The sequence below is a fragment of the Chinchilla lanigera genome, unplaced genomic scaffold, assembly GCF_000276665.1.
Source record: "Chinchilla lanigera isolate Chin_1 unplaced genomic scaffold, ChiLan1.0 scaffold00041, whole genome shotgun sequence".
NCBI lineage: Eukaryota > Metazoa > Chordata > Mammalia > Rodentia > Chinchillidae > Chinchilla > Chinchilla lanigera.
In genome coordinates, this window is record NW_004955442.1 from 15,847,623 (window position 1) to 15,874,646 (window position 27,024).

Genomic DNA, 27,024 nt, shown 5'->3' on the forward strand with positions numbered 1-27,024 from the left:
AAAAAAAAAAAAAAAAAAAAAAAAAGAAAATGGAGGCAAGAGAATGATTATCAAGAGCTGCTGCCTATGCTCTTTCGAGTCTCCATCTCTGATTCCAGACCTGGATGTGACAGAGATCACAGTGCCTGTGCCTGGGGCCCAGTGGCACCCCAGAAGCCCTAGGTGGGGGTAGGAGGGAAATGAGGACAGAGACACTGTTAGTGAAAGCTTCTGTGTGCGACATCACAGGGTTGTCAACAGCCCATGGCTGCCAAACCTTTGGGTACAGGAAAGGACAGCAGGGAGGGCCAGATGCATGTTTCACCCTGTGGACCTGCCCAAAGCTAGCCTGGTTTTCTGCGAATTTGGAGGTGTCTATCCAAAGGGAAGCAAGGAGGACCCAGGGCTGGGGCAGATGAGTCTTTCTGCAACCTGTATCAGGTGGAAAGAAGGGCAGGTTGAGCCCTCAGGCCTTGCCCTGTGTAATTACTGCCAGTGTGGACACCTATGCTTTCCTGACAGGGTGCCTCGCTGATTCCTCTGGGTCCTGCTGTAAAAGGAAGCCCAGGGTGGCCTGAGCCACTTTTGCAAATTCACCTATCATAAAACAGGTATAAAAATCAAAGACTCTTCAGGCCTGATGTAGTTTTTATGTTTACTTTTGGTCTGAGGGGCTTGAGCTCTTACCAGAACATTTATTGGAGCCAGGGATGGTAGCATATCCTGTAATCACAGCTACTTGGGAGGCTGAGGCAGGAGAATTGCAAGTTTAAGGCTAGCCCGGGTAGGTTAGGGAGACCTTGTCTCTAAATAAAAAATACTCTTTTTTTTTTTTTTTTTTTTTTTGGTCAAACTCATGGCCTCACACATGTTCTGCCTCTAAATTTTTTTTTTGGTACAGGGAATCAAACTCAGGACCTTGTGCTTGCCAGGCAGGTGCTGTGTCGCTGAGCTGTCTCCCCAGCCCTTCTTTTAAATAAAAAATAAATGGGCCTGGAGATGTTGCTCAGTGGTAGAGCACTTGCCTAGTATGCATGAGGCCCTAGGTTCAATCTTTAGTAATGCCAAAAAGAAAATAAGAAAGGATTAGCAGGAGGAAAGTTTATTACAGTGCATGTGCCCATTGGACCTTCATGGAAAGGGAAGTGAGAGCCCAAAGATCTGGGGCTTAGACCATTTTTTAAAAAATTATTTATTTATTTATTTTTGGTTTTTTTGAGACAGGGTCTTGCTGTGTAGTTCATGCTGGCTTAAAAACCCACTAAGTAGCCTGGGCTGGCCTTAATCTCCTAGCAAGCCTCCTGCCTTAGCCTTCCAAGTGCTGGGATTACCAGCGGGCTTGTACCACTACTCCTTGTGACACCATTTAAACAAAGAAGTAATGAAGAAGCTAGAGGAGATAAGCCGGGCATGGTGGCTCATGCCTATAGTCCCAGCACTCAGGAGGCTGAGGCAGGAGGCTTGCTAGGAGATCAAGGCTAGCCTAGGCTACTTAGTGGATTTGAATGCCAGCCTGAACTACATAGCAAGACCCAGTCTCAAAAAAACAAAAAACCAAACAAAAGAGAAGTGGAGGACACCAAGAAAAGAGGTTTGGACATCTAGGACAACAAACTGGAAAACTGTGGAAAAGAAGGATCATTTGAATAAGGTTTTTTTGCAGACTCAGTCTCAGTGTCTAGCAATGAGGAGTCCCTCCCCTCCCTGGCTGGGAAGAGGGTGGCCTTCACAAAAGGATGGTGCTTACAGCCTCAAGGCAGCAGGGCAGAGCAGGATCTTTTGTTTGTTTGTTTGTTTTTGTTTTTGTTTTTCGGTTTTTCTCCGGTACTGGGAACCAAACTCACTACCTTGCGCTTGCCAGGCAGGCGCTTTGCCACTGAGCTAAATCCCCAGCCCCCAGAGCAGGATCTTTTTGTGCCTCTGCAGTTCACCATTGCCTTGACTCACAGAAGTCCCCATGCAGCCTGTAGTGTCTCTGACCTGCAGCCTGTTCTCCTTGTAATTTCAAACTGTGCCTTTCCCATGGACAGGACCTTGCTTGGGGTGGGCCAGCACCATTTGTTCAGGGTATGTGGATCATGTGCCCAGCTGAGACCAATGCCTAGGCATGAGATATGATCTCAGGAACTGGGAGAGAAGATGCGATTTGAAGGCCTTTTCTGCTTCAAGAGCCTTAAAGAATTTGCCTTTTCTAAATTATGAGAAAAAAATTATGAGCAAAGCTTAGGTCTGTGTCTGTTTTCATTTGGTATTTCCTCCCTGCTTCTTCCCCACATGAGTGGATTTTTTTGTTTCAGGCAAAACGGAGAGACTCACCTGCGGATGGCAGCCAGAAAGCCAGTGAGCCTGATGGCAAGCAGGTAGGGCCCTGAGGACGGGCTGCTGGGAACCTTCCCAGCTACGTGCATGGCCCCTAGTTAGCACTTTTCTACGTAGTTGGTCCTACTCACTCTTGACTCACGTTGTTGATGTTTGTTCAATAATTATATTTTGTTTCCACGTTTAAACATATTTGTGTCATACCTTGGAAGAAACACACTGTGTGGGGAAAATGTAAGATGCTGTTTTAAGCCTGATGTATTAGTCAGGTACAGCTGCCATAACAAAGCCTCACCCAGAGGATGGTTTAAATAATGGACCATTATTTCTCACAGTCCTGGGGGATGGAAGTCTGAGATCAAGGTGGGATGAGGGCTAGTTTGTCCTGTGCCCGCAGACTATCTTCTTGCTGTGTCCTCACATGGTCATCCCTCTTGTGTATCTGTGTCCTAACTTTACCTTTATTTTTTAATTTTTTAATTTTGTTTTTTTTTTGAGGCAGAGTTTCACTGTGTAATCCAAGCTCGCCTTGAACTCATTATGTAGCCCAGACTGGCCTTGAACTCACAGCAGTCCTCCTGGTCTAGCCTCCTGAGTGCTGGAATTACAGGCGTGCATCACATCTAGCCCTAACCTCTCTTTTGGTCTTTTTGAGACACGGTCTCGCTATGCTTTAGGCTGGCTTTGAACTCACTTTGTAGCCCAGGCTGGTCTCGAATTTGCAGCGATCCTCCTGCCTCCTCCCCCTCTGAAGTGCTGGGATTACATGAGCACGCCACCACACCTGGCTTAACTTCTTCTTACAAGGAATACCAGCCTGATTGAATTAGCACCCCCCCACCCAGTGAGTTTATCTTAGCCTAATTATGTCTATTAAAGACTCTGTTGACAGATAAGGTCATATTCTTAGATCCTGGAGGCTAAGATTCCTATGTACAGATTTGGAGACACTATTCAGCCCCCACATCTGTCCTCAAGAGTCTGGCCTGGCTTCCCAGCTGTACATGCCCCTGCCTTAGCAATTTCCCAACTGTGGTGCCTGTCCTTGTCCCTTGAGATTCCATTTTTCCTCCTCAGAGGTGTGGCAGGGGCTTTGCATACCCTCAGCCTGAGACTTCTCCCCAGTAACTTCCATGTGTTGGTTCAAACCAGCCAAGTTGCCTGTTTCGAGAAACAGGTTTTTTTCTTGACACCATTGCCCTGAGCGTTCAAGGGAACATGTTTGTTTGTTTTCCCTCTGAAAGAGCAGTGAGTGCTTTGAAGGCTTTGGAGGGTAAATTTTATGCTGTATATGCTATGTATTTTACCACAGAAACAGCAAATGAAAATGTGCAGGCAGGCAGAGCTGGTGTTGGGTGGAAGCCTGGTGTCCTTCTTGGCTCCTGTCTTGCCCCAGCTTGGTGTGTTTGATGCTCCCATTGATGGGGATCCGCATGCTGGACCCATTGTGGCCTCACATCTATAACCCTTGTGGCCTGGGGTAAAAGGACAAGTGTGGATGTTACTGATTTGGAGGGTAAAGGGGTTTCCCAGTGTCTTTAGAAGGTGTCCTCTGGTGTGAATTTTTGGGATGAGAACTTACTGTGTGCCTTCCCTCTCCTGTTCTGAGGCAGGGTCACTGTGGGCTTTGGGGATCAGCCAAGGCTGTGCTTCCCTCCTGGGTCCTCTTAGGTTGTAGTCCTAAGTGAGCTGATGGGGAGGGCCAAGCATGGAGCATCCCCCTGCATACTCTGGGGAGCTAGGGCTGCAGGGGGTGGCACAGAGTTCTGGGGCATGGGCTTCAGCTGTAAGGGGGACCTGCAATGTCTCCAGGTGGTGGTGGACACATGCTGCAGTATACTGGGGCCCACTTGGAACCACAGTTTCTCAGGTTGCTGTTCGTACCTTATGAGGCCTGAGGTCATCTATCTGTGGGGAGCAGCCTGACTTGGCTTGCACCCTAGCAGTCCTCCCCCTAGAGCTGCTTTGGGAGTGGACTTGGCAGGAGCATCGTTCCCTGGCTTCTGTACCCGTCTATGCTCTTGGGCTGTGGTCTGAAATCAGAGAGCTGACAGGCCACAGGCTCCCCCTTCCGTCACAGGCAGCAGTTGTGCGCTTTTTTTTTTTTTTTTGTCTTTTTGAGACAGGATCTCAGTATGCAGTTCAGGCCGGCGTTGAGCTCACTTTGTAACCCAGGCTGATCTCGAACTCACAGTGATCCTCCTGCCTCAGCCTCTAGTGCTGGGATTACAGGCGTGCGCCACCACGCCCGCCTTTGTGCTCTATTAAGCTGAGACTAGTGGGTAAATTCTGCCGAGTAAATGCTCCAGCTCTTTAAGGGAGACACTTTGTCTCTCATTTAGGAAGAAGTGCCCAGGTCCCCAGGGAGGCTTGAGCTGGAGTCAGGTGAAGGCTGAGATTCCACACGGCAGGCTGAGAGTGCAGAGTGTCCTTGAACATGATCATAACCCAGGATGATAGCCTCTTGGTAGGACATTAGGTCCTGGCTGTCCTGGGTGGATCTGAGCCCCATTGGGTTTGGTTCATTTTTGTGGATTGTGGACCTTGGCTAGGCTTGGGGCCTGAGAGGAGACCAGACACCTGGAGGCGTCCCCATCCACGATGCTACAATCTGGCCTGTTACTGTGGTTGCTGCTGGCAGAAAACATCTGTTTTCTCTCTGATCAGGTATATCTGTGTCCCTCTTGGTGTGGGGTCACAGGCACCTTTGTGGGGCCATGCCTGCAGGAGGGCAGCCTGCTTCCTGTCACAAGAGGGGTCCCTGATGGGGGCCTTCCCCCCATTAGGGGGTACTTTTACATTACCCATACTTAGTATTGTTGTGTTCTGTTGGTTGTGTATGAAATAGAGAAGACAAGAATTGCTCCTTTTTTACTTTCTTTGGTGGGGCCACATTGTGCTTCTTTTTCTAGAACTTGAGCTTTCTAGCAGCCCTTCACTCGGCTGAGATCATAGGTGTGATGTTGATGTCCATAGGGCTCAGCTGAGTGTCCCCAGATGCTTCTGGGCCCAGTTCAGGCATCCGTGAGCCAGCTCCCTGGGGAGATTCTGCTTGGGGTGGGGAAGAGGGCATCCAGTGGTAGCTTCACCGAGAGCCTGTGAAGAAAATGGTTCCCTGGCTTAGCAGTGAGTTGTGGAATAGCCTGGCCCCATCCAGAATCTGCCTGAGAGTATTGGGTGGCAGCCCTAACTCCCAGATGTGCAATTTGAGCTGATTGCTCTTAGGACCCATCTCCAGGGCTCTGTGGTCCAGGTCAGAAGCCTGGGGCCAAGAAATTGTCCAAGGGAAATTAGTCTGTGTTGGACTGTGTTCCTTGTGAGATGTACATTGAGTTTTTACATTCTGGACAGTTATTTTTTAACTCAAACTAGTGAAGCCACCCACAGTGTTGTATCCCCCCACCCACACTGCCTGAGGATACTTTTTACATTTTGAAGTAACACTAGACTTCAGACTGTTTCAGCTGTAAAGGTGTCTGTGTGAAACGCATTCTAACCTGGCTTTGACTTGTGACTTGGCCCTTGCAGTTGACCTTTCCTTGATAAGCTGCTATGGGGAATATGACTTCTTCACCACTTTGTGGCTCATTTCTGTTACTTTTCTCTTGGACAGTGACTTCCACAACACTGGTACTTAGTATTGTATCACTGCTTTTTGTCTGTTATATACGAAATAGAAATGATAGGAATTGTTCCATTTTTCACTTTCTTTGATGGGTAAGGAAGCGTGGGAGGAAGGGCCAGGCGTGTGGCGCCCACCTGTAATCCCAGCACTCAGGAGGCTCAAGCAGGAGGATTGCTGAAAGTTTGAGGCCAGCCTAATCTCCATAGCGAGGCCCTGTGGAAAAATAGATAGATAAATAAAACTTACAAAAAGGAAGCATAAGAAGTGGCATTCATGGCCTTCTACCCATGTCCCCAGGACACCTGGACAGACTGAGAAGGATAGCTAGTACTCAGCCTGACCCATTTCTGCAACTGCTGGGTTGATTTGAGGGTCATCTTCTGCAGAGAAGCCCAGCAGATGTTGTCCAGGTGCCATTCTCTGAAGCAAGGTGTCAGGGACAGTCTGTCATGGTCCGAATGCTCCAGTGCGTAGTTCATGTCCCCTTGAGATGCCAGAAGGCTGTGCTAATGTGATACTGCTCTCTCTTAGGCAGGGCATTTGCTCATGTTGTTTGTATGTTTTTCAACAGAACCATCTTGCTGTGTTCACAGTGGTTCATCCACTGGCCCCCAGTATAAGTTCCAGTGTGGCATCCAGCCTGGCATCCAGTACTGGCTCAGGTAGCTCCTCCCCCACTGCTCTGCCCGCCCTCCCTGCCCGCGGCCCTGTGCCCGACCCAGCTGGCAACACCGTGGAGGCTGTCCTAGGTAGGTTCCACCTTTCTCTTCTCTTCTACTGGCCACCTCTACACCTGCACCTACTCAGGAGTGTTCAGGAGTGGTTGTTTCTGTTGAAAAGCTAGATGTAGGGGCTGGGGATTTAGCTCAGTGGCATAGCGCCTGCCTGGCAAGCGCAAGGTCATGAGTTTGATTCCCGGTACTGGAAAAAAAAAAAAGAAAAGCCAGATGTGTGGTTTTGATGGTCCTCTTGTTCTGTTTGTGTCATGCTGTGGCCCTAAGTATGGTGAGCACAGGAGGACAAGAATTACAGCTGCCTAGGCTACCCTAGAATCAGAGAGGGCAGGGGCTGGGGATTTAGCTCAGCGGCAAAAGTGCCTGCCTGGCAAGCGCAAGGTCATGAGTTCGGTTCCCGGTACCGGAAAAAAACCAAAAAAAAAAAAAAAAACAAAACAAAAAACAGAGTCAGAGAGGGCAGTGCCTTCTGCCCAGAAGCCATTGCAGAATGAGGAAGCTAATTAAAATGAAAATCAAGGGGCTGGGGATATAGCTCAGCGGCACAAATGCCTGCCCGGCAAGCACAAGGTCCTGAATTCGATTTCCAGTACTGCCCCCAAAAGACAGAATTAAAATCTGTTGGGGGTAGGGGCAGGGTGAGGGCTGGAACCTGCAGACACAACTGTCAGCACCCCTGGCTGTTGGCTTCATGGCTCCTTAGCTGTCAGGAGTCATTGAGGGTTTGGTGGGTAGGGGGCAATGACTGATGTGATGGGAGCTAGGCTAGGTGACATGTTAGGGGCCTGGCTGGCAGCCCGGAGCCTGTGCAGAAGCCTTGTGAAGGTCAGGTTGCAGAGTGAGTGTGCAAAAGCCCAGCCTAGGTGGGTACATAGATACCTAGCCCACCTGGGGAGGCCTTTTTCTTTTTCTTCACAGCACTGGGATTGCTAGGCTACACCCCCAGCCCTTTTAAAATTTTGAGACAGCGTCTAAGTTACCTAAACTGGCCTTGGATTTGCAGTCAGCCTTCTTTAGCCTTCTGAGTAGCTAGGGTCGCAGGACCACATGGAAGGCTTTCTTGAGTAATAGGTGAGGACACTTTGAGGTCTTATATTCATGGTGCCAGTATCCAGCTGACTCCAGCATGTTCTCTGTTCTGACAATGAGGGACACAAGAAAGGCTGGCATTGTAAAGACCTCCAGAGTTTTTTGTTGCTGGTCAGCTCTGGCATGGTCCTGGCCTGTTCAGTCCTGGAACATACCCTTTCCTTCCCATATCCAGTCCTGCAGTGGCCAGCCCTGTGAGGGAACCCATGTGACATTTACTGTCCCACAAGACTGCTGTAAACAGAGTCTCACAGGCCTTTCAACAGCCCCACTGGGATGTAGGTTAGATGTGCTGCCCCCAGTCTTCCCACCTGCCACTCAGATACACAAGCTTTATACTTCGGAAGGCCGTAAGAGACATTCTTATTCTCTGTCTAGAATATGAGGAAAGCCATGAGCTGGCAAGTGTACTGCTGAGGCTCCAGCATTCTCACAGTTCTCAGGTTCTTGTGGCTCTGCACACACAGCTGTTGCCTGTTGCCCTGCTGTCTCTTCTTGGAATAATTATGGTCTTTTGCATGCTTGATATAGCTGGGTCTTCTGCCCTGCATTTTAAAAAACAGTTTATTCATTCATTTACTTTGTGGTACTAGGAATTGAACCCAAAACGTCACCCATGCCAGGAAAGCACTTGAGCTCTCAGCTGTATGTCCAGCTTTTGCCCCATATTTATTTGGGTAGATTGTCATCTTTCCCACCTTTCAAGGGTCACTTTTCCAAATCACCAGAGCCTTCAGGGCTTACAGTCTCCCCTGCAGCCCTGGTGTTCCTTTGTGAGCTCCATTGGTTCTGTCTCATCTCCTAGAGAACTCTTTATAATTCAGGGCTCCTCCCAGCCTCACAAGGCCAAGGGGCAACAGATGTCTCTAAGGTGACCACTGCCTTCCTGCTGTGGGGTCTAGGGACAAGTGTGGCCCTTGGCAACCCTGAGGTACCAGATCAGTAGGTGGTAGGACCTGGAATTACTCCAGACAGGCCTGGCCGCAGTTCTAGTTTTGTGTAGTGATTGTATTTTTTTCTGCCCTTGTGGCTGAGCACTGGGCTGTTTGCCCATCACAAAGTTTGCACGAGGGCTAGAAGAAAATAGTAGCTAATATCCTATGCGATTCTTGCCTCTGAGAAAGTTCTTGTCCTTTTTACAGGAGTGGTGTTAATTATTATTAAAGGCCCATATTCCAGGATGTTCTTATCCTGTTCCTCTGGAGAACAGGGTGCTTAGTGTAGGCAGAATCAGAATGACATAAAAGGTGGATGAAGGGCAGGTGTGGTGGCGCACGCCTGTAATCCCGCCACTTGGGAGGCTGAGGCAGAAGGATCAAAGCCAGTTCAAGACCAGCCTGGGCTACAAAGTAGGTTCAAGGCCAGCCTGAACTGCATAGTGAGACCCTGTCTCAAAACAAAAAGAGCATGGAAATGGGGTGGGCACACAAACATCCCCACTTCGAAATGAACTAAAAAGCCACAGGTATGCATGATGTTTTAGGATTTTTTAAATAGGTACAGTTTAAGTTTCCCAGTATAATAGTAGTAATGGTAAAAATCAAGCATAACAAGCAAGTATTTAGGAAAATTAAATCCCTGTCTCCAGATATCTTAGTTACTTTCTTGTTGCTAAGACAGAGCACCCAACACCCACAAGTTAGAGAGGGAAAAAGCTTATTTTAGCTCACAGTTTATAGAGGCTTCAGCCCATAGTCATAGTTGGCTAGCGCCAATGCAAAGTGTGCATGACAGAGGAAAAACAGTTCATAACATGGCGGGCAGGAAGAATCATCTTCCTTCTTTCCTTTTTTATTCCATCCAGGTTACAGGCCTATTGGTTGATGCCACCAGGGTGGACCTTCCCATTAGCCACACCTAGAACTATGCTGACCAGTCAGTAGACTGATCCAGTATCACACACCCATGATCTAGTCACCTCTCTCAAAACCCTCACCTGTGAGCATATGAGGCTTTAGGGGAGCATCTAGGTGTAAGTCATAACACCAGACAAATGAGACTGCTTAAGTCTATTTTCCCTCATGGAGAATAGGGTCAGATGTGCATGCGCTTTAAGAGTAGCAAAGTAAGGCCACGCATGTGATGACTCTGAACTAAAAAGCCACTGCCATGAATGGCATGTTTTAGGATATTTTATTTATTTATTGTCTTTGAGATAGGGTCTCAATGTGCAGTTTAGGCTAGCCTTGAGCTCACTTTGTAGCCCAGGCTGGCCTTGAACTCACAACAATCCTCCTGCCTCAGCCTCCCAAGTGCTAGGATTACAGGCATGCGCCACCATGCCTGGCAAAGGATATTTTAAATAGATACAAATTATTTTTTTCAAATAAAGTTTAAGTTCTCCAGTATAAAATTAGTAATGGTAAAAATCAGGCATAACAAAAAAGTATCCCTGTCCCCAGACAAATGAGACCATAATTAAGTCTGCTCACTTTGTAGAAAACAGAATCAAATGTCAGTGTACTTTATTTATATTTATTTATTATTGATTGTTTTTTTTAATTTTGTTTTTCTTGAGGTAGGGTGTAGTTCATGCTGGCCTTGAACTCATTGTGTAGTTCATGTAGGCCTTGAACTCACTAAATGGCTCAGACTGGCCTTGAACTCCTGGCCATCCTCCTGCCTCAGCCTCCCAAGTGCTGGGATTACAGGCGTGTGCCATCATGCCTGGCCTATTCCTGTTTTTTTTTAGAGAGGGTCTTACTGTGTAGTTGAGGCCAACCTTGATTTCACTGTGTAGCCCAGGCTGGCTTTGAACTCAGTGATCCTCCTGCTTCAGCCCCTTGAGTGCTGGGATTACAGGTGTGTACCACCACACTCAGCATCAAAGTGCTTTAAAAGTGACAAAGTAAGGACAGGCTTGTGGTGGCATACATCTGTGATCCCAGCTACTCACTTGTACTTGCCACTCAACCACAAGCCTAGGTGCTGGAGGGTCTGAGGCAGCAGGACAAGTTGCAGACCAGTCTGGGCAACTCAGTGATTTATGGAGATCCTGTTTCAGGGGCGGGAAACATACACGTAGTAGTTAGTCTGCAGCCGTTATCTCATATTTCAAGTGTGGCCTGAGCCTGTTCTGGTCCCTCCCCAGCTACTGTGTAGTGCATTCTTCATTGGCATAAGTATTTCCTGAACCAGCTACCTAGAGGTAGGGAGGTGCAGGATGGTTTTTCAGGGTTAGCAGTCCCTTAGCTTGCAGACTGTATTTTGGTGGTTGCTGCCCACAACCCCACTGCCAGTCTGACCCAGAGTGTGCCCCCACCCCAAACCTGCCCTGTGTCCCTGATTACTGTGCTCACGTGGGTTGTTTCATTTTTGTTTCTTTTCCTGAACTGTGGATTGAACCCAAAGCCTTTGTACTGAGCTACATCCCTAGCCTTTTATTTTTTTTTATTTTTAAATTTTGAGTAGGGTGTCCTACCTTGCTCAGGGTGGGCTTGAGTTTGCAGTTACCCTGCCTCAGCTTGCCAGACAGAGTGCTGGGATTACAGGCTGTACCACCATGCCTGGCGGTTAATGTTTTATTAGCAGTTTCAGAGGGTGTGGGCTGTTACGTGTTTCCTTGTGTACAGTGATTGAAAGATGATGCCAATTATGGAACAACAGGCTGTTCCACACTTACTTGTTCAGTATCACGGGTCACAGACCTCTCTCAGCCATTTGACTGGGGCTTCCTTTGCTGTCCTCCTCACATGAATGGCCTAGATTGAAACAGTGAGGCTGGCGCGCAGAGCTCAGGTGGAGGGGTGACCCTTCGGCCCGCCGAGCATGCGCGAGTGAGGCCGGTTTGGGCAGGTTTCTGGCGTCTCGGTGTGAGCAACCCTCTCGGGCCTTCAAGACAGGGCTCCGCCCCCAACGCGGGCGGGGCAAGCCTCTGAGGAAACCGGCTGGCGTCCTGCGCTGGCGCCGAGGGGCGGGGCTCCTGGTGGTGACATGGTGTGTGGGCGGGGCTTCGTCCTGTGTACCCGGACCGCGGGCCCACTTTGAATCGACTGCAGCAGCGGCCATGGGAGCGGCAGCAACCTTGACCGTGAGTCAGCATTGAGTCAGCATTGGCCACGGCCCTAGGCCTCCCTTACCCACCTCGACCCCTCGGCAGCCCCCGCGCATCTGGCTGCGGGTCGTCCTAACTCCACACTTTGGAGCGCCGCCCATCTGCATGCTGGCCTGTTAGATCCATCAGCCTGCCCCCAGATGTACCTCCTAAAGTCCACGTTCCTGAGCCAAGTGTAAGCTGAGGTTAGTACCAGGTTTCTCCTGGGCTGCAGAATGAAGTGACTTCATCAGTCCTCGTTAAGGACCTGACTCTTTTGGGGTGCACAGGTGAGGGACACTTCTGCAGGGCCTTGGGCTCTCCTAGTGGCCCTGCCCAACCACATCTCCCCTCCCCTGTGCACTTGTCCTGCTCCTGGCTCCACTGTGAACTGAGCAGGTAAGTGGATGTCCCAGTGTTCCTCCTCCTGTGGCTGGGGAAAGGTCTGCCACCTCCTCTTAACCAAGGGGAGCAGCCTGTTCCTGAGAGGTTCCAGGGAATCCTGTGCAGTTTGTTCTTATGTGTCTCTGACCCCAGGGGACTGCAGTGCCTTGTGAATGTGCTGTGTCACACCTGGAGCCGGCTGGGCCAGCGCTGTTCCTCAGCAGCTTTGTTGATTTCTGTGACATCCAGGCAGCTCCTGGTAGTGTGGCCAGATTGGTTTTGGGTCCGGAAATTGGTACAGTGTCACACAGTTTACCTAAGGAGGTTCACATAGATTCCCAGTTTCTTGTTAGCAATGGCTTTTTACTCCAAGCATGTTTCAGAAGATCTGGATTTGATCTTGGAAACAGTGGTAGGAGGTGGGAGGAGAGGAGACTGTGGATGAGAAGAGGGGACCAGGGCCAGGTCAGAGCTGGTATAGGGAGGGGTCCACATGAGGTCCCCAGTTTACCTTCTTAGCTTTCCCAGGCTCGAGGCTCTGAGGGCAGGCTGGGATTGGTATGACTCATTCTGAGTTAGGCTACAGCTGAGCTGGTTGCACTATGGCTGGACCAGGGCTGGCTGGTCTGTTGCAAGCTAAATGTGCCAGGGGGTGTGAGGGCTCTGTGCCTGGGAGCAACTCTGCTAAGTCAAAACCTGGGCAGATTAAACCATTTACCAGAGGAAAACTTAGCCTTGTTCATTCCTTTGTGCTTCAGTTCTTCAGAAGGCATTTCTGGGGCACTGCCAGGAGTAGGGCACTGTGAGCAGTGGATTCAGAGGGCTAAGTCCAGGGTACAAGTCTGTCTGATTAGCCTGGCCAGGATGGGAATCCACAAATGCTCCAGGCTAGGCCTGAGTGAGGTACATGAGGTGGATCCAGGGCTTGGCCTCAGTCTTCCCACCGTACAGGTACACCTACCTGTACCCTGTGTGCTGAGTGGGTCAAGGATTAGGGAACGCTCTTGGGGAGTGGGAGCTGTATGAGATGCTTCCCTCATCAGTGCTGGGTGGAAGGTGTGTGGAGCAGGGTAGCCTGACCTGCCCAGCATCATTACCCTGTTCTTTCTAGAAAGTGGAGACTCAGGATGCAACTGGGTTTTCATGACAGAAAAGTCACTCCTGCGAGCTGTGGGCTGTGGGGTAACTGTGCAGCTGGCCAAAGGATGGCCATATGTATCAAAGGCTGGCTTGGGCCTTAGCTTTGTGGGTCAGTGGAAGAGTTGCTTAGGTCTTATGTAGCTCTGCACTATAGCCTCTCCCTAATAGGAGGGAGGGAGGTGTTTCCTGCTGGGGGACTTCAGAGCATCCTTTAGGGCCACAGAAGCCACTGTATCAGGGGTGAGCTGGGTCTCAGGAGAAGCTACGAGGCTCAGCGGAGGTCAGGGTGGGCATACAGAGGGAGAGTTAGAGGGAAAGGCTGGGTGAAAATGTAGAGAATGAGTCCAAGCTGGGCATGGTGTCAGGCCTGTAACCCCAGCACTGAGAAGGCTGACGCACAAGAATCGTGAGTTTGAGACGGGCCTGAATTATATAGTGAGACCGTGTTTAAAAAAAAAAAACAACGAAATGGCAGCAACAAAAAGATGATAGCAGATAAGAAGCTGCAGCTACAGGGATGAGAGTGAGAGGTTGGGCAGAAATGTGGGAAGTGCTTAGGAGAGGATGGGGGGGGGCAGCTGAGGAAAGGCATTAAGGGCATTGGGGTGTAGGGGACCAGTCCTGGCATAGGCTCACACAGGACAGAAGGGCATATTGTGGGTGGAGATAGGCCTGAGAGACCTGGGCCTAGGGTCAGTGGGAAAAGATGTAGAGCAGTATCTCCAGGTGGACCACATGTTGAGGGTTGAATTGCATTCCACCAAAAGATACATCTGAATCGCAGTCCTTACGAACAAGGTTTTATTTGGAAATAGAGTCTTTGTGAATGCCATTAAGTTATAATAAGGTCAGTAGAGCAAGCTTGGAGCAGTGATCAGTACCTTTATTTAAAAAAGAAAGAATTGTAGCTGGGCATAGTGGTGCACACCTATAACCCCAGCACTCTGGGAGGCTGAGGCAAGATGATTGCAAATTTAAGCCCAGCCTGGGCACTTTAGCAGCATGGTGAGATGTGTCTTAAAAAGTTCTGGGGATACAGTTCAGTGTGAAGGCCCTGGGTTCATTCCCTAGTATTGTACCCTTCCCCAGCACATATGGTAAACACAGACGTAGGACAGACCTGTGATAATGGAGGCAGAGACTAGAGTGACTTGACCAATTCCAGGAGCTCCAAGACTCTCCCTTGGAGATTCTGGAGGGACCACTGCCTTGCATACACCTTAATGTTGAACTTGGGGCCTTCAGCATGCAGGAGGATAAGTTTTTGGGGTCTGAAGCCACCCAGCATGTGATCCTCTTAGCTGCAGGCTTGGGACACAGTAGCTTAGTAATGAGGAGGCGGCTGAAGAGCAGGAGGCACTTGATGCAGGAAGGACCCAGGAGCACAGCAGAGAGGACTGCCCGCCATGGGAAGACATCCAGGGGCATGGGCTGTCAGCAGAATCCTGGCCACCTGGAGCTGCCCTCAATCAGGCCCACTTGGCAGCCACATCCTCTACATTTGGTGCCGAATAGCTGGATCTCCCCAAGGGACATGGTTCTGTCTCCTTTTTTTTGCCCTACCTATTTCTGACATCAGCTGTCATGTTGTTTACTGTCCTTTGCTGTGGCAAAAGGACATCAGATGGATTATAGGAGTGGGTCTTTGAGAGCAGCTGTACTTGGGATACCACCATCCTCCCTGCTTGATAACTCCCTGTTGTTTTCCCCACCCTATATTGAGTGAGTAGAGAGGGCCCAGGGAACAGCACAAGCCTGCAGCCAGGGCTACCATGTGTTTCTTACTCACCAGCCATCCACAGAACTTTGGTGCTTATGGTGGCCAGTGTCCAACACAGCAATCCTGGATCTAGCTCTTGAAATAGCAAAATGGAAGCTGGGATTGGTGGGACCATGGGTTGGGCAGCCACCTTGCCTTTCCCATGGGTACACAGGGTTTGCTTGTCTTTATGCCCACTGACCTGGGATTTCCAAAGGGGCAAGAGGCCTCTGCAGCAGGCATAGCTCTGTTTCTAAGCCACATGGTAGTATAGAGGGGAAAGGTAGCTCTGTCCCAGGCCTTGAACTCATCATCCTCCCACCCCAGCTTCCTGAGGAGCTAGGATTACAGGCATGAGCCTTTACATCTGCCTCCACCTGGATGTACTGAGTCCAGCCTTTCTGATGGTCCCAGGCCTGACTGATCCATTCCAGTGTCCACTGCTGAATCCTCACCTTTACACTGTCACTTGGTGTGACCCTGTACCATGAATAGGCATCATCATGATGTGCTACTGGCTCTTCATGAGTGGACATGCTTCTTTGGGAGCTGTAGCCACATCAGGGTTTGTCTTGCTGTACATTGGGCCAGGGTGAGACTCAGCCTAGGGATGGGTGGTTATGGCTGCCTGCTTCTCTCCAAATAAGCTTACTTCGTCAGCTTTGGGGCATGTGCTATCACTGTCACACTGCCCCAGGGGTATTAGGCAGCAGGAAAGGCAGATAGGAGCCATGTGTGACTCACACAGACAGATGACAAGGATCTCGGGTTTATCACTGTGCTGTGGACCACATCTTTCCTAGGTAGGGTGAGAGGAAGTGGAGCTGGGGGATAGGCGGCAGGGCCTGTGGCTTCTTGGGGTGAGATTCAACATAGGTGGGGATGGAGGGGACCCAGCCAACAGGAGACCACATAGCAGAGATCACATGGGACACATAGTGAGGAGCCAGGACCCTAGGGTGGATCAGGGAAGGTGCTGCCCACAGACTTGGTCAGGATTGCTGGGAAGGTGACTAGTCCTATCCATGGCCCTTCCTGTGTGGTGTTGTGGGTTGTTATACCTGAGGCCCTCCTCCTCTGGTTGTGCCGTCCCTGAGCTGGTGTGCATACCCTGCTGTGGCCATGGGAGTTTGGGAAGGGCTCCAACAGCTGGCTGCTCTCAGCTCCTTGGGAGCTTCTGAGTCCCAGGACAAGACATCATAATCCCTGTTTGCTGCTGTGAGGGCATAGCCTGTGCTCTGGCACAGGGCAGGCAACTTTGGGCGGTCAGGGCCCTCAAAGGGGATGTCAAGTGGGGACAACTCCTCCAATCAGGAACCCTGCAAAAGGGCAACCACTTCTTCTGAGGGCAGGGTCAGTGACAGCTTTGGGAAGTGGGCACATCCTGGAGGGGCCCTGGCATTATTCAGTGCCTCTTTGCATTTAACAGATGGATCCTACAAGCACCAGGGCTCCCCCACCGGGATGGTAGCATTCTTGTTGAGGGGCTCCTGAAAGAAGACAGGATTTGTCTCTACCCTTTGGTGGAGTTGGCTCCATGTTTGTTATGCAGGGAGGTCCTGGGTCCTGTCCAGCCAGCAGTGTCAGACTTTGGAACCACTTGCTAATTGAAATCCCTTGGCTGGGAAATTTTTAATAGCTGGATGTGTTTACTTGATGAAGTTGTTTTATTGTGGTGCAGCACTAGGGATTGAACTGAGGCTTTGTGCGTGTGAGGCAAGCACTGTACCTTTGGTCTACACGTACCCCAGCTCATGTATTAACAAATAACTGGAAGCTAAAGAAGCTGCACACCTCTGTGGAATGGGCTTGTATTGCTGGGGCTGCAAGAGGGCTGCAGGGTGAAAATGCCTTTGCTTTGTAGGACAAAGCAGCCTGGCTAGCTGCTTAGGCACTTCAGGACCCAACCAGGGGTTGGGAGCTGGGATTGGTGGGACCATGGGTTGGGCAGCCATCTTGCCTTTCCCATGGGTACACAGGGTTTGCTGTACTGTCTTTATGCCCACTGACCTGGGATTTCCAAAGGGGCAAGAGGCCTCTGCAGCAGGCATAGTACCTTTGGCACTGTACCTTTGGTCTTCAGGACCCAACACAGGGGTGCTTATTCCCAGCCCCGGGCAGCTGGATGTCCTTGGGCTCCAGGTCTCACTTCCAGCTGGGGTGGGTGTTAGGGCTCAGAGTTCCCTTAGCAGAGGCCTTGTGGGTAAGCTGAGGTTTGGTCTCGTAGGTTCTGCCTTGGACCTTCATCTCAGTGACATAAACATTGCATCCCTGGATAAAGACCTGGAAGAGCACGATGCCCATGACCTTGGGCTGACAGGTGAGTGCTGAGCCAGCTGCTCCTTGAGCATCATGTGCTGAACTGGCCCTTGTGGGTGGGAGGCCCATATTGTACCCCACTCTCTACATCTTCCCACCTCTGCCATCTGTGTGGGTCAGCTTCCTGATGCTTCCTCAGTTTACCTCCATCTTTGTCAAGCAGCCCCTGTAGGGGCAGGTAGGCCCCTTCCTCAGAAAACAGGAAAAACTACATCTTAACCACTGCAGCATGTAAAGCTGAAGTTGTTAGTGGTATATTAAAAAATCACGTTTTTTATTTTGGAAGTTCATTGTTCCCTTTTAAAAGAAACCATCTTAGGGGCCTTGCAAGTCCTGGGCACACTGTGCTGGTGTCTGGCCTGGACTGGGACCCTTGCTGAGATGCCCTCTTGCTCAAGCCCCTTTGGCTTATCTGGTCCCCTGTCCTCAGCATCCACTTGCTTCAGCTGCAGACTCCATGTGCTTATGGGAAGGTGTCCCTGTGGCTACCTTACTCACTCAGCTCCTCCTCCGTCCAGGCCCCCGGTCGCTGGCAGGCTCGGCCCCTGTCGCCATCCCGGGCTCCCTGCCCCGCTCGCCATCCCTGCACTCGTCCTCCTCCCTGTCCACGTCCCCGCTCAGCTCGCTGTCCCAGTCCTTGTCGGGGCCACTCACCGCCTCAGCCATGACGCCCCCCCAGCAGCCGCCACCCCTCAGGTCAGAGCCTGCCGCCCTAGGCTCCGCAGCCTCATCCTACAGCTCTTTAGGTGAGTCAGCTTGGCCTTACACAGGCATTCACATCCTTGGCCCTGGCTGAGGGGGCCCTGCCACCAGACCCACACTGTACAGCTGAGTCAACAGGTCCAGAGCACTGGCCCACTAGGGTGGTGTGTTGCTGGTGGCCACCACAGCATGGGAGCCCCCACCAGTGGCATTGGTTCCTTCTTTGCCAGGGGCCAAGGAAGGGCTTACCCAAAACCTCCTTGGGATCCATCTGCAGTGTTGCCCTGCCACCAAAGCCCGGGTGGCTTCATGGTGCTGTGCTGAGGTACAGGCTGTGGGTCCTAAGCTCCCATACAGAAGTGTATGTGACAATAGTGACTGGAAACAGCACTAATACCTCCTGTTTTTGTTCATTTTTTTTTAAATATGATCCCTCATATTTTTAGAGAACGCTTGTTTTACATACCTCAGTGTGGTCTCTAATGCTGCATGCATGGCAGTTGCTGTAAACCAGGAAAGCAAAAGCTCAGGCCCTCCAGGATCTGTACTTATAGCACCTGAGAAGCCCTGTTCTCCATGCACAGCCATGGGGAGTTTCAGTTTAATTTCTTTCTTTGCTTAAACTCTCCAAGTAGTTGGGAGAGGTCAGTTGGAATGATCTGGGTGCCACTGCTGTGAGCCTGTGCTGGAACCTTGTGGCCTCACCTGTGCGGGAGCCAGCCAAGGTTTGAGGCTCCTGTGATCATGGGCAAGGGAATCATAGATGTACTGGGAGGGGCAGGGTGTGGACACAGCATGGCCTCTGTTATCCCTGTCTTATCCACTCCCCACACTCAGGTTTGAATGGCGTTCCTGGGAGCATCTGGGACTTTGTTTCCGGCAGCTTCTCTCCCAGCCCCTCCCCCATCCTGAACACTGGCCCTCCGGCCTCAAGTCCAAATGGTGCCGAGTTGGCCCGGGTCAGGCGGCAGCTGGATGAAGCCAAGAGGAAGATCAGGCAGTGGGAAGAGTCTTGGCAGCAGGTGAAGCAGGTGAGCGTGTGGGGAGGGCTCTGGGTATATGGGGGGATCAGTAGGACAGGTGGGTATGCGGGGAGGCTGGCTCTGGCTGCTTGTGCATTATCTGTTGGGTTTCAGGCCTGTGATGCATGGCAGCGAGAGGCTCAGGAGGCCAAGGAGCGGGCCCGTGTGGCAGACAGTGACCGGCAGCTGGCCCTGCAGAGAAAGGAGGAGGTTGAGGCTCAAGTGAAGCAGCTGCAAGAGGAGCTCGAGGGCCTGGGCTTGTTATCCTCACTGCCTGGGCTACGGAGCTGTGGTGACATTGGTTCCATCCCTCTCCCCAAGCTGCACTCCTTACAAAGCCAGCTGCGCCTCGACCTTGAGGCTGTTGATGGGGTAAGTTCTGGTGGTTTGGGGTCTGTCGCCTTATGGGAGCAGCAGGGTCAGGACTGCTTTGCATGGCTTCCCCTTCCCTGTACCAGCCCATAGTTTGGCCACAGACTGCCTACTAGGGATCTCTCATCCTGCTGTTCTAGAGAGCATGAGGTTGTGCCCTCCATGTAGAAGGGCCCTGCCCTTCCCGAGTCTGGGGCACTTCTTGGAGGTGGCCTCTGAAGTCAGTGTTGCCTCCCAGCATTGACTTTGGTGTAGCACAAAAACCACCAGGGCTGGTGGCTAAACACTCCTTCCATTCTAAGCCCTGGAAGGTCCTGTGACCAGGCCGGCTGCCACATGCACCTACTGGCTTCGTCTCCAAGGTACAGTCTCCTGGAGGATCCTACTTGCTTCATGTCCTGGGTATCCAGCTCCCATGGTCGTTGCCCTGTCCTGGGGCTGGCCTCTCCCCTATGGCTGAGGCGATTCTGGCCCTATGAGCTAGCTCTCTGCCCTTGAAGCCTCAAGGGCAAGTGTTACCCCACACCCAGCCACTCTTCCTCATGTGGTGGCCCAGCATGCACCTCAGCTTTGATGCTGTAGGAGTCTCCCTGACTCTGCCACTGTAGCCAGTGGCCCATTATCCTAGATGCTGTTCTCTGCCTCCTAGGAAGGCCTAGGTGCCTGCTGGTTCCACCAATAGCATTTTCTCCACAGGTGATCTTCCAGCTCCGTGCCAAGCAATGTGTGGCCTGCCAGGAGCGGGCCTGTGGCACTGCCATGCAGCCCTGCCAGCACCGTGTCCTGTGTGAGCCGTGTGCAGCTAGTGCACCTGAGTGCTCCTACTGCAAGGGCCAACCGCTTCCATGGTGACTAGAGCCAGCCCTCGCCTTCCACAGCAGTGTCATCATTCCTGGTGCCACCATGTCAGGACGTGAGTTTGCGCCTTGTCCACCTGACAGCCTTTGTATTTTTCTTACCTACTGTGGCCCACCAGTGGTTTCAAAGTATTCTCAAAAACCTTAATAGCACCCAGAATCCACCGCCCATCACCAAGGGGCTCTGTGCCTCCAAAGGCTGGACAGGTGGAGTGTGGTTGGGGCCAAGGATCTGATGCTGCGGTGGCCAGGCCACTGGGGGCGGGGTCTCATCAAAGCACTTTGTCAACCAAGGAATTTAGTTAGATGTTATGAATTGTATAAGCTGCTTTCTAGATGTGTTTTTTAATATGCGATAACATGAAGCTTTATATGTGTGCTGTGAACTTGAAATTTCCTATTCGTTTACTGTTAATTCGTAGTCTGGCAGATAGATTTCATATTCTGAAACTACTTAAGAAATGAGTGTTTATCTAGTGAAGAAGCCTAGATAAGACTAGATAAATAGCATTTTTACATTTTCAAATCGAGTGCAAACAAATAGTATTTATAAGCAGAGTGATTATTAAAAGACACATATACATTTAGATGTTTTGAATTTTATGAGGAACTAATTTTCCTAAACATGTGAATGTGCACATGTTGTTGGAGTTTTATATTCCAGTATTGTGAGATGATACCGAGAGCTCTGCCCTGTACTTAGTGATCCGTGGCCACTTTTTCTAAGTGCCTGTGCCTTGCAAAAGTGAAGGAGACGGTCCGCTTGGTTTTGTTTTTTCACTTGAAACTCTACAAGAGAATTTGACGCTAATGAAAAAGGCAACCGAAGGGACCAGGTACTAATAGATTTTGAAGTTCACTTTGGAAGAAGCCAAGTTATGACAACTTAGATCTGTAATGGGCAATGGTGCTTTGTAACCTCTGAGATGTCTGGGGCATCCTGGCTCTGCTGAGTGTGTGGGCTGTGAATTAGGAGCCTTCCCTTTCCTGCATCTGTCACTGCCTGCAACTTCTGCCTCAAGAGATGCTATAGAGGCCGTGTGGAGCCCTGGGTTACAGCGCTAGCCACACCTTCACCTGACCCGTGCATCCCTAATCAGAGTTTATCCGTGTGACCAGTGAGGTGCCTCCAGGGCCTGGGCCCTGGCTGTGCGGCATCTCCTCTGCCCATCAACTCCTGGGTGACTGCAGGTCTCTTGATGGCAGGCCTCAGGCTTGTGACAGGAATGTTGCTGAGAATGTATTCAACATGATGATGGAAGTGCTCTCGGGTTAGGACTGGAACTGTGCCTGGAAATCTGAGAAGAGCGAGCTGTGTGTTGTCCACAGAGACCTTGCCCTCAGCCAGCCGAGCTGGGCAGCAGTTCTCTTTAGGCAGCTGGAGAGGGTGGGCTTTGCCCCTGGCTGGAAGGGTCACCTGTTTCTCCTCCCTTGTGGCTTTGCCAAAGACTTTTAATAGCATTTTTTAAAGTGCAAAGTGACTAGGTAAACATTTTTATCAGTGACCAAATTAGAATGTATTTAATATAGGAGATTTAAAAGCATTTTTAAATATAAGACAAACTGATAGAAAAGTTCTATCATTTTAAAGGCAGTGGATCCATGACATTCCGCAGCTATTATGCTACTAATGGTAACTGTTGACTTGGTTTTAGTGAATCTCGTTTTTAATTATAGTGATTTATTAGCTCAGTATCTAGAAATTACGTATATTTTGTGCTACTGTTATCACTGTTTAAGATTGTTTATTTTTATTAATATTTATGCACTTGTTTCCCACTTTAGGCCTTTGGTCTGTGGGATAACAGGACAATGTTTATTGGTATATAGCTTAGACATTTTCAAATTATAAACAAATAAGAACCATTAAGCTTTAGATCTGTCTATAAGCTACTCTGGTCAGTTTTCACTATGGAATACGGCCAGTGCTCTGGAGCTTCTCTCCAGGGCTAATGTTCTAGGGTGAGAGCAATGGCTGGGAGCTGGCAACTGGATCCCACAGTGGGGTGCCTGGCCCTGAGCACCCACTCTCCTGGGATTAGGACAGGCTGAAGACAGGTATACAGGGGAGACCAAAGAACTACCCAGGAGTGAGCCAACAATGTGGGAAGACCACGGGGAGCTGTTCACTGTGGGTTCTTCCCACGCTGCCTGTGGTCTCAGAGGTTGATACTACATGACCAGGAGCCCAGCTGGGGATGGACAGGCTCCCAGTCCAGATGGAGGTGTGGTCTTGGTGTGGGAGCTGAAGCTGTGGGGTAAGCAGCAATGCGGTTCTTTGCCTGTTGTCTTTTGACTCTAGTGTGAAATATTAGTAAATGATAGTGTTGCAGCGTTCATGCACCCAGTTTGGACACTTCATGTGGATTAATTTATGGAAGCCCTGTGTTTTTATTTTGAGCATTTAGATCAGAATGTTATGTGAATGGAATTTTCTTAACCCAGAAGGTCATATTTATAATGCATAATCATTTACTTGTAGTGAATTGTTTAAACATGTTAACACTTGTTTAAATTTTTTTACACTATAGCATTTATGCAATGGTTTACAGAATTCATGGAATTATTTTTATCAGTATGGGAATTAATTAAAACTTTGAATCTTTGTCTGTGTCTTTTGAGTACAACAAAGTTAGGCCAGAGCATCCCTCCACGTCCCCACCTGGCTCAGCAGATCCAGCAGGAGTAGTGTTCTCAGCCCAAGTCTGGACAGACGTTCTTTATCCCTTGTGTCCACTCCCTGTCATAAGGTGTTGTCACGAAGTCCTGGATCCCCTTGCAGCTGCTCTGAGGTCACATCTGTGGGGGACTGCTGGGCTAAGTGCTCAGCATGGGAGGTGTCTGCTAAGACACCAGGCAGCAGGTCAGGTCCTGATCTCCGGGGTGGCAGGTCCCACCCCAGCATGGCCAACCCACCTGTGGGCCTCTCATGGGGGATGCCATGCAGGCTCAGCAGACTGGTGAGCCGCTCTATCTCCTCTGACAGCGCTGAACGTGCCTAGAGCAAAAGTGCTAAATGATAGGTCAGGCCACTGGAGGGATTGGAGAGCTCATGACCAGGGACTCCCCCCTACAGGCACCTTGTTGCAGTTCTCCAGAGTCTCAGTCTCCAGACCCCTAGTTGCTCCTTCCTGCTGTGTGGGTTCATTTTCTCTTGGGGCCTTTAAATAGCCAGCGTCTTCAAAAAGCTCCCTCAGCAGCTTCTCATAGCCCTAAGGGTGGAGGAAGCCAAGAGAACACCAGGTGGTGATGGAGAGGGCGTAGGGCGTAAGCTAGGTTGGGTGTACAGCCCTCCCAGCACTCACCTGGGCAGTGATAAGCTCATCAGCTAGGTCCTGCTCCACCTGGTCCCACCTCTGTTGCAGGGCCTCCGGCAGGGTTGGATATACTAAGAATCCACAGGGAGCCAGACTCAGCAGAGCCCTTGGCCCCAACAGAGTCCCCAACCCCCATTCCTACCTAATAAAGAGTGGGGATGGCAGACAAGAGGGGTCTCGAACGTTAGTGCATAGACACAGGTACTTGGCTCAGACACGTGGGCCAGTCGGTTGTTCTTCCCACAGGTAAGCTCCACCTGGGGAAGACCAGCATGGTAGGTGGGTGGGTAAGGCCTAGGCCTGCCCCTGTTCCCTGCTCCCTGCCCCCTGCAGCCTCAGCCCCAGCCCTCACCTTGCTCTGCCGACTTCGGGCTCGGCAGGAGTCGCCATCCCTCATCCACATGCCCCTGAAGGTGTTGTTGGTGATCTCCCATTCATGCCAGATGCTGGGGAGGCACCAACATGTAAAGTTGGACTGGGGGATGGGCCACCCTGCCACCCATGGGCCTGCCCACACTTACCCAAGGACCCCGCTGTAGGCGTTCCAACGAAAGGTCTGCTCGTGCTGGGTCACATTGTGGAATGGGCAGAACTCATACTTGTACCTGGAGGCACAGGACTGTCAGGTGGGCCCCAGACCGTACCTGCCACCCACCCTGCTCATACTCACGTGGACTCCACCAGGCTGAAGCACTTGCCAGAGAGTCTGAAGAGATGTGCTGGCCCTGGAAGAAGACAGGAAAGTGCTGAGGTTAGTCTCCTGCACGCTAGGGGGCTAGACCAGGCAGAAACCCCATGCCCCATAAAGCTAGGGGCTGGTTACAGAGAAGTCAAGGTGGGAGGGAAAGCCTGACCAGGCAGTGCCTAACTGATTTCCTCAGGACTCTAGGAACCACCAAACACTAGCTGAACTAACCTTCAGGGAACTCTGGGACACAGGGCGAGGTTTCCAGTCAATAAAAAAGCTACAGTGGTACCTTGGTTCACGAATGTTTTGCTTGCAAACAATTTGTTTTGCAAGCAGAAGCATTTGGCAGAATTTTGTTTTTGTTTGGGAACACTGCATCAGGTGACAACCATGACCATCTTTCCTACACAAACACAAATGTGGCCATCTTTTCCAAAATCATAGAACAAATTAAGTTGGTGAACTGAAGTACCACTGTACCTTTAAGCTGGATGTCCTGTGTTCTGTACCCATCCCTCCAAAGGCACACAGGCCCTCAGTTGCCACAGCCTGTCTGGGGCTACCTCAAGCACAAGGTTATGCCTGACTTAGCTCTTGGCAGGGGCACACCACAGATGATGAAGCCCAATGCCAGCATGTGCGGGAATGGGCTCAAAAGGGCTCCTGCTAACCTTGGAGCTTGAAGCCAGCACACAAAGACTAGCAGAGTTGTTTTTGCAAAAGACTAATTTTCAACAAAACTACAAGGACACAAAGAAACAGAACAAGTTTGTTCGAAGGAGAGAAGAAAAAAAATGGCAACGCAGTATAAAATTCTATACCCAGGAAAATGTTCTTCAGCAATGAGGGGGCTATGTAGCTTAGTGGACAACAGCAAGTGTATATGTTTTGGTACTCCGATGCTTGTGTACGTGTAATTGTTCTAGTCGTGGTAAACTGATTCTTACAAACCTACAGTGTCCCTTTTTGACTATTGTAAGTGGTTTCTGACTTAAGTCTACTTTGATATTTGTACAGCTACCCCACTTGTTTTGCATGTCTTGTCCATTCCTTCACTTTCAACTTGTTTATCTTTGGAGCTCAAGTGAGTCTCTTAAGAGCAGCTATAAGACATCACAGCTCCAAAATAAATGGTCCTAGGCTCAATCCCCAGTAAGTCCCTCCCTGAAAAGGCAGGGACATTCCTAGGTAATAAAACCTGAGAAACTGGATTATCTTAGTTTAGGTAGAACTGCCTTAGCAGAAATGCCAGATGGAGCCTGGATAGGAAAAGACCAACAGAACCAAGCTCTCCATTGTAGACAAACACTTGGGCAAATGAGAAAACCCATACTGTCGCATCTCTGGTTTGTAAATCTGTGATTAAACTAATGCACAATCCGGGTGTGGTGGTGCACGCCTGTAATCCCAGCACTCGGGAGGCTGAGGCAGGAGGATTTTTGCGAGTTTGAGACCAGCCTGGGCTACAAAGTGAGCTCAAGGCCAGCCTGAAGTACATAGTGAGACCCTGTCTCAAACAGAAAGACCAATAAATAAATAAATAAATAAACTAATGCACAAAAACTAATTATAAATCTGTCACATAATGTAAAGGTATGATTTGTGACAAATTACAGATGAAGCTACATGAGTAGTTTTTGTATGCAATTGAAGTTGGTGTGAATGTAGTTTTATAGTTTTTAAACGTTATATGTAATCCCCATGGTAGCAGCAGAGAAAATGATGATAAAACATGTATGAAAGGTACTTAAAATGCCACACTACAAGTTAGGCACAGGGGTGAGTGCCTGTAGTTATAGGTATGCTGCAGGAGGCTGAGGCACAGATCACCTGAACCCAGGCATTAGTGGCCAAGCTGGGCAACACAGTGAACCAGACTCTGTCTGCAAAAAGGGGTGGAGAAAGCCACTACAAAAACCAACAGTGAGGGTCAGGGATATAGCTCAGCGGCACAAGCGCTTGCCTGGCAAGCCCAAGGTCCTGAGTTCGATTCCCAGTACCGAAAAAAGACATATAAAAACCAACAGTGGTGCATGCCTGTAATCATCAGTACTTAGGAGGCTGAGGCAGAAGGAACACTCCAAGTTCAAGGCCAGCCTGAATTACATGGTGAATTAAAATCCAGCCTGAACTATCTACAGAGACCCTGTCTCAGAACAAAACACCACTGTAAGACCTCGTATTACTTGCTTTCTCCTAAGTTCTTAAATGGATTAAACTCTGCATTCAAAAGGCAGGCTGGCAAAGCAGTATAAAAAATGAAAGACTCAACTAGATGCTGACCCTAAGAGAATCACTTCACTCCAAAAAGGCCAAAAAGACAGGCCATGCAAACAGTCACAACAGAGCAGAAATGTTTGAAGTGACACCAGACAAAATAGACTGTAATAAATTGCTCAAGAAAGAACATAATGCTAAAAAAAAAATGTGGTCTTTTTATACAATGAAGTACTACTCAGCCATAAAGAAGGATAAACCAGAAACTTATAGGTATATGGATGCAACCTGAGACCATACTCATAAGCCAGATGCAAATGTGTAAATGTGTATTGTCTCCCTAGTGTGAGAAGCTGAAAGAGTAAATAAGATCCAAATTTACAAGAGATATCATAAAATGGGAAGAGACTTCAAAAGCAAAGAGAAGCTGGGATGGGGAAATGGAGAAAAGGAAAGGGAAAGCAAAAA

At 49.8% G+C, this 27,024-nt stretch overlaps 2 protein-coding genes and 1 long non-coding RNA gene across 5 annotated transcripts in view; 1 reads left to right on the forward strand and 2 right to left on the reverse strand.

Annotated features, from left to right (window-relative positions):
• Unkl (unkempt family zinc finger-like) overlaps nt 1-22,939 on the forward strand; it is a gene marked incomplete at its 5' end in the record, with an annotated part of 43,210 nt that extends 20,271 nt beyond the window's left edge. Inside the window, 7 exon segments of one of the 2 annotated variants that reach the window (XM_013517831.1) lie at nt 2,277-2,339; nt 6,495-6,672; nt 17,290-17,382; nt 17,900-18,127; nt 18,921-19,114; nt 19,220-19,477; nt 20,174-22,939. In XM_013517831.1, the coding sequence (XP_013373285.1) occupies nt 2,277-2,339; nt 6,495-6,672; nt 17,290-17,382; nt 17,900-18,127; nt 18,921-19,114; nt 19,220-19,477; nt 20,174-20,329 (1,170 nt within the window). 2 annotated transcript variants of the gene reach the window in all.
• On the reverse strand, nt 8,079-11,985 carry LOC102009325. The gene is made up of 2 exons (XR_262159.2): nt 11,369-11,985; nt 8,079-8,291 (listed from the first exon to the last, which is right to left on the reverse strand). It is a non-coding gene; the product is annotated as an uncharacterized LOC102009325 (long non-coding RNA).
• Nucleotides 22,787-27,024, reverse strand: part of Gnptg (N-acetylglucosamine-1-phosphate transferase, gamma subunit) — an 11,144-nt gene continuing 6,906 nt past the window's right edge. The window contains exons 4-11 of one of the 2 annotated variants that reach the window (XM_005391580.2): nt 24,322-24,376; nt 24,173-24,256; nt 24,004-24,097; nt 23,794-23,908; nt 23,640-23,722; nt 23,415-23,546; nt 23,251-23,332; nt 22,787-23,133 (exon numbers count right to left, since the gene is read on the reverse strand). In XM_005391580.2, the coding sequence (XP_005391637.1) occupies nt 23,078-23,133; nt 23,251-23,332; nt 23,415-23,546; nt 23,640-23,722; nt 23,794-23,908; nt 24,004-24,097; nt 24,173-24,256; nt 24,322-24,376 (701 nt within the window). In that variant the 3' untranslated portion in view covers nt 22,787-23,077. Of the gene's footprint in view, nt 23,176-23,250; nt 23,333-23,414; nt 23,547-23,639; nt 23,723-23,793; nt 23,909-24,003; nt 24,098-24,172; nt 24,257-24,321; nt 24,377-27,024 lie in introns of both variants that reach the window. The other variant, XM_005391579.2, reaches the window with a different exon arrangement.